The sequence below is a fragment of the Rhipicephalus sanguineus genome, chromosome 9 (assembly GCF_013339695.2).
Source record: "Rhipicephalus sanguineus isolate Rsan-2018 chromosome 9, BIME_Rsan_1.4, whole genome shotgun sequence".
NCBI classification, from domain to species: Eukaryota; Metazoa; Arthropoda; class Arachnida; order Ixodida; family Ixodidae; genus Rhipicephalus; species Rhipicephalus sanguineus.
In genome coordinates this window covers 53,355,792-53,367,763 of record NC_051184.2, presented here as the reverse complement: position 1 = coordinate 53,367,763, position 11,972 = coordinate 53,355,792, and the positions used below count along the sequence as shown (strand labels likewise).

At 50.6% G+C, this 11,972-nt stretch overlaps 1 protein-coding gene across 1 annotated transcript; it reads right to left on the bottom strand.

Annotated features, from left to right (window-relative positions):
* Nucleotides 1–8,042: 8,042 nt before the first annotated feature.
* On the bottom strand, nt 8,043–11,407 carry LOC119405157 (uncharacterized). Its single transcript, XM_049419428.1, has 4 exons — nt 11,401–11,407; nt 10,516–10,693; nt 8,831–8,941; nt 8,043–8,261 (listed from the first exon to the last, which is right to left on the bottom strand). The coding sequence occupies exons 1-4, from the start codon at nt 11,405–11,407 to the stop codon at nt 8,255–8,257; spliced, it is 303 nt and encodes a 100-aa protein (XP_049275385.1). The 3' UTR covers nt 8,043–8,254.
* Nucleotides 11,408–11,972: the final 565 nt, after the last annotated feature.

The window sequence follows — 11,972 nt, the reverse complement described above, 5'->3', positions numbered from 1 at the left end:
GTAATAAATATGTATGCTGCGGGTGTACAACCTTCCTAAGAAACTTACTATAGGCGTGTTCAGCTTCACCGTACTATTGTCACGTGACTTCACTGCTACAGCTACTGCTTCGAAGTGTTCTTTAAACCTCCACTGCGATGCAAGCCTTAGACTAGTATGATATGCGTTTGGTATGCGGGAAATGGTATGCGCCAGAAAATCTGACTGGTGGTGTCAGTGGGCTTATTTTGGACCCCGTGACAGACAGTGTTGTTGCGGAGGATGATAACTTTGTGTACACCGCAAATTATTTCCTCTGATTTCTGCTATCCCGAGGCGGTGCATTTCGCTGAAGCCAGTAAATTTATTCGCAGCTGTGGGGAATCCTGAAATTTCTATATTTCTACTCTTTGTGTTTGTGAGAGTAAATACACTTTCGTGCGTTCCCGTCTCGTATCTTTACGTCTCTAAAGCTATCTTAATAACTACTTCTGGAAGAATAGCAAAATCTACGCTCAAAAGTTGTTACGCCCCAAGGATGTCGGTTTTTTTAAGGTTAACAGATTAACCCTCAGAGCTGTAAAAAATAAATATACAGGACAACGAACCCAATCTTCATCTGCGACACAGTCGAAAGCTGTGCACTTAAATATCTGGCAGCTAATGAAGTTTATGTCATGTAGTTATCTAACCATCTGTTGAAGCTGCCAGGGTGTCGGAACGAAATGCTTTTTTTTTTTAGTTTCGTTCTGCGGTAAAAGTTTGTTCCGTTTCTGTTCCGGAACGAAAAAAAAAAATGTTCCGTAACAGTTCGTAACGGTTTTTATTCGCACATAAAATTTTGAAATTAAATAACGATAAAAACATAGTATTTAACTTTCTCATTAGTGAATTACGAATTCTCTGAGTGGCCTCAATGCTTTGCATCACTGAAGCAGCACGCCACCGAGAGATATGCGAGACCGCTGTTCTGATAAAGCAAACTTCAGCGCCGAGAATGCCCTCTCCATGCTGGCCTTTGTGACTGGCACATCAAGGTCCACTTGCGCTAATATAAAGAGCTCCGGTTGCCACTCTTTCCGTTTTTAGCAAAATTTAAACACATCTTTACTTTGGATTCCCGTCCTGAGATGCGCGCTCCCCTGAGATATGCATTTAAAGGGGTACTGACACGAAAATTTTCAGTTGTCGTTTTTTGCGTCAAATGAAAGGTCAAGCCCCCAAGAGCCTAGAAAAGGTAGTGCTAAGCGCGAGTGCGACCTGAAAAAGTAATTACAGTATGCTTTAAAAGCTAGTTTCGGTTCCTACTGTACCGGACGTCACAACAGGGTATGAGTTCTTGTCACGTGCTCGCACATATACAGTGACGTTTCCACGCCCGCTCCGCACCGTGGCTCCGTTCGTGGACGCACAAGCGGCCATTTTGTAAGTTTTGATGACGCAAGCAGCCATCTGGAAGCTTTGGTACCTAACGTCATCACAAACTAGCCAGACTGCTGGTGAAGTCACCAGAATTTGTACTGTAGCCTGACGTCAAGCAGTGTCGATGTCATTAGGTGCCATGGAAAAATTGGACTTTAATATTGATCGGGGTTGTTTGGTATATACAATGTATATTTACAAAGACGAATTGGTAGACGAGTCAAGCTGGCTGCCCAGCACACTCGCGCGCCAGTCAGGCTGTCCAGAACTTCGTCTTCCTTCACTTCATCTCCGTAACAGGACCCCGGGCGTTGTGTAGCGCCGTCTCGGCGCAAGTCCGGCGATGAAGTGCGCGAGAAGTAGGGCTTCATCCGCGAAACATGCACAATGTCAACATGTGGCGAACTTGACGAATTGAAGTGCAACGGCGCAAGCTCGTAATTCCCGTCGCTAACTTGACGAAGAACTTGGTAAGGTCCTGAGTAGCGGGACAGGAGTTTCTCGGAGAGCCCTACACGGCGACCATGGTGACCAAAGGAGCACCCAATCACCTGGGGCAAACTCATATGACGATGACGTTGGTCATAGCGGGCTTTTTTGAATATCCTGCGACGTGGCGAGACGAGATCGGGCGACTTGACGAGCCATATGAGCCGGTCAATGGCGTCGTGAGCGTACATGGTAGTACATGGCGCGGAAGCAAGACGGTGTCAAACGGCAAATATGGGGTGGCGACATACAAAAGATAAAAAGGGGAAAATCCCGTGGTTCATGTCGAGAGGAATTATATGCAAAAGTCACATAGGCCAACGTGGCGTCCCAGTCGCGATGATCTTGAGAGACTACATCGAAAGCATCCCGTGGGTGTGCGGTTAAGACGTTCAGTAAGACCATTAGTTTGCGGGTGGTAGGCAGTAGACAGCATTGTGCTCTGATGGCGCAAGATATCGAAAGGAGGTCGTCGACAACTCTGGACAAGAAAGAGCGGCCGCGGTCCGTCAGGAGCTGGCGGGGTGCACCATGGAGGAGGATGACGTCGTGAAGAAGAAAATCCGCGACGTCAAGTGGCGCAACTAGTTGGCATGGCCTTCGTGATGGCGTAACGTGTCGCATAATCTGTAGCGACGGCGATCCACTTATTTCCCAGAGTCGTCGTCGGAAAAAGGGCCAAGCAGATCAAGGCCGACGCGATAGAATGGTCAGAGGGAACTTCAATTGGTTGGAGAAATCCAGCAGGTGGCAGAGGAGGCCTTTTCCGGCGTTGGCATAGGTCGCAAGTAGCAACATAACGACGCACAGAGCGGTATAGTCCAGGCCAGAAGAACCGACGTCGCACCGGTCGTAGGTGCGCGTAACTCCGAGATGTCCCGCCGTCGGTGCGTCGTGAAGTTGTTCAAGGATGACAGGCCGTAGATGGCGAGGAACGACAAGCAGGAGCTCAGGGCCTTCAATGCTGACGTTGCGGCGGTAGAGGATGCCGTCATACAGCACGAACATACGGAATGTGGCGTTGGTGCTGCCAGACTGGACGGCGTCGATGATAGCGCGCAATGACTCATCCCGACGTTGTTCGGTGCGCATATCGCTCACGTCAGTAAAAAGCCATTACGCAGCTGTCCGGATCATGTGCAGCGGGGTCAGGAGGATCCACCGGATGACGTGAAAGACGGTCTGCATCCTTGTGCAAACGTCCAGACTTGTACGTGACTGTAAACGAAAATTCCTGGAGCCGCAAAGCCCAGCGACCAAGACGTCCGGTCGGGTCCTTCAGAGAAGTGAGCCAGCAGAGAGCGTGGTGGTCCGTAACGACGGTAAACATGCGGCCGAATAAGTATGGGCGGAACTTGGCGACAGCCCAGACTAAAGCCAAGCACTCTCTTTCGGTGATGGAATAATTTCTCTCGGGGGGAGAGAGCAGGCGACTGGCGTACGCTATCACACACTGTCTACCGTGCTGCCGTTGAGCGAGAACTGCGCCGATACCGTGCCCGCTTGCGTCGGTTCGGACTTCTGTTGGAGCAGATGGATCAAAGTGGGCAAGTATGGGAGGAGTAGTCAAGAATCCGATGAGAGCGGTGAACGCTTGAGCCTGCTCAGGGCCCCATGAGAATGTGGTATCCTTCTTCAGCAGATCTGTTAGTGGCCTAGCAACATCGGCGAAGTTGTTCACGAAACGGCGAAAGTAAGAGCAGAGGCCGATGAAGCTCCGCACGTCAGAAGTAGAGCGAGGCACAGGAAAGCTGCGAACGGCGCGGATCTTTTCAGGATCTGGTTGCACGCCGTCAGCGTTCACAAGATGGCCTAGTACGGTAATCTGACGGCGGCCAAACTGGCATTTCTTGGAATTCAGTTGAAGCCCGGCCGTTCTGAAGACTGCGAGAATTGCGGCGAGACGCGTGAGGTGGCTGTCGAAGGTGGAAGAAAAGACAAGGTAACAAAGACAAGTAGACCACTTGTAACGCGCAGTAGAGAGTCCATCATCCGTTCGAATGTCGCAGGGGCATTGCATAGGCCAAAGGGCATGACCTTGAACTAGTATAGCCATCAGGTGTTATGAAGGCAGTCTTCTCGCGGTCCATTGCATCGACAGAAATCTGCCAGTAGCCGGACCGAAGATCAATAGACGAGAAGTATGTAGCTCCGTGCAGACAGTCCAACGCATCATCGATGCGTGGTAGCGGGTATACGTCTTTTCGTGTGATCTTGTTCAAGTGGCGATAGTCAACGCAGAAGCGCCAGCTACCATCCTTTTTTCTTTACAAGGACGACAAGGGAGGCCCAAGGACTGTCGGAAGGTTCGATGACACCTTTGCTGAGCATTTTTTTCGACTTCCGTTTGATCACTCTGCGCTCAGTGTGGGAGACACGATAGGGGCGCCGACGAATAGGACTCGCATCACCGGTGTTTATACGGTGCTGAACGACGGACGTTTGGCCTAGAGGTCTGTCGTCAAGATCAAAATGTCACTGTACGACGCGAGAAGGCGACGGATGTCATTGGCCTGTGCAGGGTTGAGGTCTGGTGCAATCATCTTCGAGAAATCATCCGGGAAGGAAGATGAGCTGTTAGTCGCAGTAGGCGTAAGTAAATCAGTCTCGGTGCTGAGAGTTGCAATTTCAAATTCGTCAGCATCAGAAATGTTGGCCAAGAACATGCCACGGGGAAGTGCTTGAGGGCACAAGCTGAAGTTTAGAAGTGGTAGCGAAGTACGGTTGGCGGTGACAGTCACGAGTGTATGTGGAATGGCGACGTTCCGGCTCAAAAGAACGTCAACGAGGGGATAGAGGACGTATTCACCGTCGGGAACCTGCGGCTCTGCGGTCAAAACGACGTAGGTGACTGCCTGAGGGATAGACGCACATCTTGAAGAGAGCACAGTCGCGGTGGTGTAGTGTTAGGAGCAGCGACTATCTGAGGCAGTTCTAGCTGAAGGACGCCGGTAGCGCAATCGATGAGAGCAGAATGATCCGATAAAAAGTCCAGTCCAAGGATAACGTCATAAGGGCAGCGGTCAATCACGGCAAGATGAATGAAGTAGGTTGGTCGACTATACTTAAGCGGGCAGTGCACAGACCAAGAACCAACGGCGTGCCGCCATCGGCCACACGGAGCACCTGCGTAGCTGCTGGTGTGAGTACTTTCTTTAAACGTTTGCGTAGGCTTGAACTCATTACCGATATGTTCGCTCCAGTGTCGACAAGTGCTTGGACAGGTACGCCGTCTACTTTAACGTCAATGACACTTCGTCTAGTGGGTACAGAGAGAGGATTTGCTGCCGTAGTCGTCGATGCAAGCACCACCTCCGGGGGCTGCACTTCTTAGTTTCCGACATGGTGCGGCCGAAAGCCACGGGGGACGATAGACGTCGTGGCTGTGGCGAACGGGACGATGGGCGACGTGTGTGCGGCGAACGAGATTGGTGTCCACGTGGCGAAGGCGAGCGGCTGTACCAAGTGTTCCTAGCGGCATTGTCAGCGGCGTTGGACTCGGGAGCGGGTGAAAAATGGTGGGCATTACTGTCAAAACGGGTCATATTGGTCGTTGCACGAGGTGCCGAGGACCATGTGTTGCGGCAGTAACGAGCAATATGTCCAACGCGGTGGCAGGTGAAACATATTGGGCGGTCATCTGCAGTTCGCCACTCAGCCGGGTTGCGAGAACGTGCAGAGAATCGTCGGTTTGAGAAGGACATAGCAGAAGGGCGTTCGCTGACTCTGGGCGTGGCAACAGAACACACGGAATGCACTCCGATATTTTCCAGCTCCTGACGAATGATGGCTTGAACGAGAGGAACGGTAACAGGGGCATCGGTGCTGCGTGAATAGAATGCTGAGGGCGCCATCGCTTCCAGTTCACGACGAACAATTCGTGTAAGGTCTTCCGGCGGCGAAGAATGTTGCGGTGCCGACTGGTCTTCACACGTCGACGTGGCAGCGGTGTTTGGAAGTCTGGCGAACGGTTGGAGAATGCGGCGGCTTTTTGCTTGTTCGAACTGACGACACTCCTTGATGATCGAATCCACGGTAGAACAGCCCTTGCACATCAGGAGGTTGAATGCGTCGTCGGCGATCCCCTTCAGCACATGCCCGACCTTCTCACCTTCCGTCATGTCATTGTCGGCCTTTCGGCAGAGAGCCAGCACATCCTGAATATAGGAGAGGTACGACTCCGTGGAAGATTGGGCACGGCAGGCCAATTCCTTTTTGGCGGCGATCTTACGGCCGGCGGGTTTGCCAAAGACCTCTCGCAACTTTTCTTTGCATCGCTCCCAGCTAGTAAGTTCTTCTTCGTTGTTTTCGAACCACACCTTTGCGGTGCCCCTCAAGTAAAATAACACATTGGCCAGCTGAAGTGTGGGGTCCCATCTGTTCGGTACACTCACGCGTTCAAACATGGCCAACCAGTCTTCAACGTCGACGCCATCGGTCCCACAGAACGTACCGGGATCCTTAGGTGGTATGAAAACAAGTGGTGGGGACGGCGACGTTGATGGAGACAGCGACGTTGATGCGGAAGCCTCAGCGTTAGCCATGGTTGGGAGGGCGATGCGACGTCCGCTGCGGAGCTCCGTTGCCTGCTGCAGTACCCAGCACTTCCACCAATATGATACGGGGTTTTGGTATACACAATGTATATTTACAAAGAAGAATTGGTAGACGAGTCAAGCTGGCTGCCCAGCACACTCGCGCGCCAGTCAGGCTGTCCAGCACTTCGTCTTCCTTCACTTCATCTCCGTAACAATATCAAATTAAAATATCTTATCGGCATTTGCTGAGCTTCCCACTTGCTCAGAGCTGCCTCTGCATACAGGAGATTTGTATGACAGAGTAAACTCACCTTCGAAAAATCGTGTCAGTACCCCTTTAATGCCTACGTTGCATGACCTCGGTTGTTCCGGATTGCGAACTTTACGCTTGAACCGAAAAGTGATGAAAAAAATTCGGTTTCACTCCGTAACGAAATAATAGATAACGTTTCGGTTACGTTTTCGTTCCGGTCAAATTTTTTTTATCATGTTGTACCAACACGACCAATCCTACTGTCTCTTTGTTTTTTCGTTTTTGGTTTTCTTTCGTTCCGACACACTGGTCCACAAGAAGCCGCTGAGCAAGAAGATGTGGTCTGTTTCAGCAAAAGATTCAATTTTATTGTTTCAAAGTGAGGATTTCAGCCACGAAGCAAACCATGGATATTCTTTACACGCATATGTGTTTCAATATGTTTCCACACACTCAAAAATGTATTTACACCATTTACTCTGTATCTTGTCTCCAAACAAAACTTGCATGGGGACAAACTTGCTATGTTGCGCTCATAACGCTGTCATTGCGACCTGAAAGTGGCGTCATAGGCTGGTGAATGTGAAATACAAGCTTCCAAAAAAAAAAAAGGTTCGTGGCGTCGTTTACCGAATCCCATGTAATGTCTGTGAATGCGTCTGTATTGGTGAGAAAAGGAGAAAAACCTGTCTTCAAGGCATCGCTTGGTGTCTATTCTGATACAAACTACCGATAATACAATGTACCGAAATGACCGAAACCCCTTCCTCATATCTACACCCACTGCTGGCGTCACATTTTAAAGCCTTCATAAGCACTGTATCACACGCCCTCACTTCATTGTGAACAAGGCTACCGTCAGGGGAGCCGAAATGTATTAAGGCGAAAGCCTTTAATGTCTCATACTCGCGGCGTCCGTCCGTCCGTCTATCCGTCTGTTCGTGCCCTGGCACTGTGCCAGCTGTGGCCTCTCCCACTCCCACTGTCTCAGCAATCACGTGATGGCACAGAGGCGCATAGCAACAGTTGCGCGTTGCTCCTTCCAACGCGCGTTGCGCAACTGTTGCGCAACGCGGCGGCGGCGTCCAGCGGCGGCGTCCATCCGTCAACGCGCAACAACCAAGAATGTGAATTCCCCCCATACCATGGCATAGTCAGTCGAATAGCCGCAGGCTTTCGCCAAGCACACTTTGGGATTTACAAAGTGTCCTTCAATTTTTTTCGTTATTCTTTGGTGGTCGGTGTTCCTTTACTCTTTATGGCGACGGGGGTCTAGGGTTACAGAAATGAGAACCACGCAGGATAGTTGAGTACGGTTATGACTTCGACGACAGTTGTGTATATGGAGACAAGATAAAACCTAGAGGGTGCGAAGGTTCCTTTAGAGAGTCACGTACGCTCCATCTGCAGCGCTTCGCCGGCTCCTGCAGCAGCCAGCTGAATATGCTGCTGCTGCTGCTGCTGTCGCTGATGCCCGCGCACCTTGTCGGCCGAGGTCACCCGGAACGGGGTCTTGGCGCGCGTAGGACCCGTGGCCGGCACGGCAGACGACGCGAGCGTCCAGTGGGCGACGTCACCATCTGTAACGACAACGGCCCGCTGGTATAACTTCTTCACTGCCAAACACATATGTAGGCAAGAAAAAGAGATGCATAGATGAACTTGTTGCTGGTATAGTTGGTACATAACTTTGAGCAAAAAGTTTAGACGCCCAAGCGCCACCAGAAAAAAGACGCAGCAAAGGAAAAGAGCGCTTTTCCTGTTATAATGTGTGCCGTCATAACGGCGTCACTGTGGCGTCATGTACCGACGTCAGTAGATGACATATTCGCTTAGTCAAAGGTAAAGGTAGGCCTTTCCTGGAGCCATTGCAATACCATGTGAGGTGCTGAAAGCGTTAGGGGGTGGGGGTGCGTATCCATACAATTGACTGAGAAGAAAAAGATGTATTTCGCCTTTAGTCGTCTTAGGCAAATGCACAGTAAGGGAGCGTGTGACTTTTGTTCTGCTGGTTGCATGGTGGCGGAAGAGATTGCGGGAGTCGGAAGCATGCTACGGACAGTGATTTTCGGACGCCACCCATATGGTGTACGTTTACACCATCTTGCGACGGCCCCTTGAATGCGTGACAGGTTTGTCGTCCACCTACCGGTCCCTCTGGCTCTGACATCCGGGGCGCTGAGCGTGGGAGACCTGAATCCAGGGTTGCCGTACCATCCTGGCGGTGGGCTCGGTTGTTGTGCCGGGCTCGCGTTCACCGCTGAAAAAAAAAAAAACGGTGTGTGGGAGAAGGCGCATCTATGGCAGCGAGAAAGAAAACTACCTTTCCTCTTCGTGAGAAATTCCTACCTACACCCTGGGAATTTTCTGCTGAACTGGTTTAATTTAATGTATTGCCTTCATTTTGAATAGACCCATAAAGAAAGCATTGCTTAGCATTTGGTCGAAAACTACTTTATTTGGACTACAGAACTTCACGTGCACAGATGTGGAATTACGGAAGTGGGCGAAACTTCGCCGCATCGTCCCCTCGCGGCTTCCATACCCCCTCCTTGATGACCTTACGATCAGTGCGCTGTGCAGAGACGAGGTATTAGGAAAGGGCACCTCCCACCCCCCACCCCCACCCCACCCCCCCTCCCCGCGCATGCCTGTGCTCTCTTGATTCGCATAGCCCATTTCCCAGCGTGAAGCAGCAGGCCAGAGACGCTAGACTCAGACCGACCTCTTAACCTCATTCTGCCTTTAGTTTCGATGCGTAAGCGTTGCGGGGCTTCTTCCCTATACCGAAGGGTATAATGATGCGCTGCAGAGATGCACGCAGACGAATGACCACAACAACACGAAACGCGTGGAAAATCCCGCGGGAAATCGACCGCGCACCCTCTGTCCGTAACGTAACAGCACGCGGGCCACTCCTGGATACAGCGCAATACTGAACTGGGGAGGAGATGCCGATAGAGGCAACAGAGGTACCACGAAGGATTTCATTTACGAACACTAAACCATTTCACGCGACAAGCAAGTTCTATACCATACAGTTGGTGCAAATAATGAGTAGGGCAGGCAGTACATGTGCCACAACAAGTAACTATATTAATGAGCACTAACAGACAATAATGCCAAGAAAGTATGCGAGGGATTATTGGTCAGCTGCCAGCTCGTAATAAGTTCACGTGCTACGTGACGCCAACAGGCAGAAAAAGAGTGTTCCACACTCGCCGTCATGGCTACTAGCGGCGCTGACTGACGCTAGCCACGTTTAATGTACATATATACCCCATAAAGTGGACGGGGGGATGGCCGCCGCGGTATCTCAGTTGGTAGAGCATCGAACGCGTTATTCGAAGGTCGCAGGTTCGGTCCCTGCCCGCGGCAAGTTGTCTTTTCGTCCACTTTTCTTTCTTCACATTTACCTAACATTTACTACTAATAACATCCCCTACACTTCCTTGGCATTATTGTCTGTTAGTGCTCATTAATATTGTGTATAACAAAGAAAAACGAGCCCTTAAAATTAACACGTCTTTCCTTCAAGAAGTAACTATGCCATGTACGAGGGCACATCAGTGTAGCCCCTTCCCCCTCGGTTTCGAGAGAGCGCTAAACGGCGACCGATGCTCCATCCTACACCGTGTTTACCGTCTATTTACATATAGTTGGATACGACTTAAGAATTCCAGAGAGTCCCCGCCTAGATGACCGCAGTGCGTCAGCTGATTGTCTCTGCGACCAAAGAAATAGTCCCGCTCGTTTTTTTCGTTTCTTTCGACCGTTACGTGACAGAGATTTTGGCGCGCAAACACAGAGGGGGACAAAGCTTTCCAGACTCACTGTCGTAGGAACGGGATGCTCGCGACGAGACGGGCCGCGGTGACTCGTTGTTGGGGCTGCCCTCCCCGGAAGCCGACGAGCTCTCGTCCGACGAAGAAGGAGGGGACGAAGGGCAGGCCCCCTGCCAGACACGGTTTGCTGCTGCGTGAACAAGAACAAAGACAAAATGACCGCGGAGCTTGTAGGATGGGAAAAAAGTTGAGCTGCAGTATAGGTAGAAGTATTCGTCTTTCTTAGAAAAAAAGAAAATGTTATGAGTGCAGACACGCCGGCACAGTGAAACAAAAAGAAACACAGACTTTTTGAAGACAACGTGTTCCTTGGTCTCTTCCATTCGCTCTGCGTAACGGGAGATACGCCGTTCCATTTCTGAGGAGTGATTGATTATCCCCTGGCGGGTCAATCAATCAATCACTCCAGCCAGTGTGTGACCAAACATATTAGTCGCTAGCTCATGCGTACCAGTAAAACACCACAGCCTTTCGACTGCGACTCAATTTCTATACATAGCTTTCATTGACAGCGCCATAGATTGACATATTAGGGAGGAGGAGGCGCTGCGACGAACCTTCGCCCCCCCCCCCCCCCCCCCCCCCTGAAGGGGAACCCTGCGCAACCTATGTCAAAGACTACATATAGCATGCGGTATGACTATGTTTGGCATCACTGCGGCATCGGACGTTGCATATTCTAGCAAGAAATAAAATAAAATTAATAATAAACACCGGCTGAAGCGGCCGACTCTATAGACAAGTTTTGATTCAGACTGTGCTTATCTTATTAGCTAAAAGCCTATACCTATTGCAACGATATACTCAACGGCAACGCAACGGAAACAATGTAAGGTTTTCGTGAGGGTATGGTTGCAAAAGCTAGTACGCTTACCAGCCATTTCTTGGGGTCCTTTCGCGAGGAAAGATGGGAACTGGCAGAGGTGGGCGGCGGGTTCTCGCGGGTACACGCGTGCTGCGTGCGCTCGTGATCGCTGACGATAGTGATGGCGCTATGCTAAGCATTGGCCTATACCCACACCGCAAGAGCCGTATTCTAAGTGTCGCTTTGCGTGACGTAGAATCTCGCATATCCCAATGAATGAATCGAGTGCTTGTCCACTTTTCCTCAACCAGCCAATCAGCGCGCACTGAAAACAATATTATGGCGATATCTCCAACTCGGACGCAGACGTAGAGCCTAGAAGCCAGTGGAACACACCCAATCTACATGAAATGTGTAGTTTTAACCGCGAGGCTGTTTAAGGTACGTGTCGGTAACTTGTGCTTCGTCGTAAAAGAGCTATCATCATCATCATAGACATGCGCAGGGTTCCCCTTCAGGGGAGGGAGTGGGAAGGTTCATCGTGGCGCCCCCCTCCCTATAAGTCAATGTATGGGGCAGATCGTGAAAAACTCCTCAGGTGGGTATGCGCCAGAGTAATGGGACGAGCCCCAATACCGTGT

Coding starts and splice junctions, on each gene's coding strand:
- LOC119405157 (XM_049419428.1), bottom strand. Junction 8,942..10,515: donor AGCATCCCGTTCCTACGACA/GTGAGTCTGGAA, acceptor TTTTTTTTTCAG/CGGTGAACGCGAGCCCGGCA.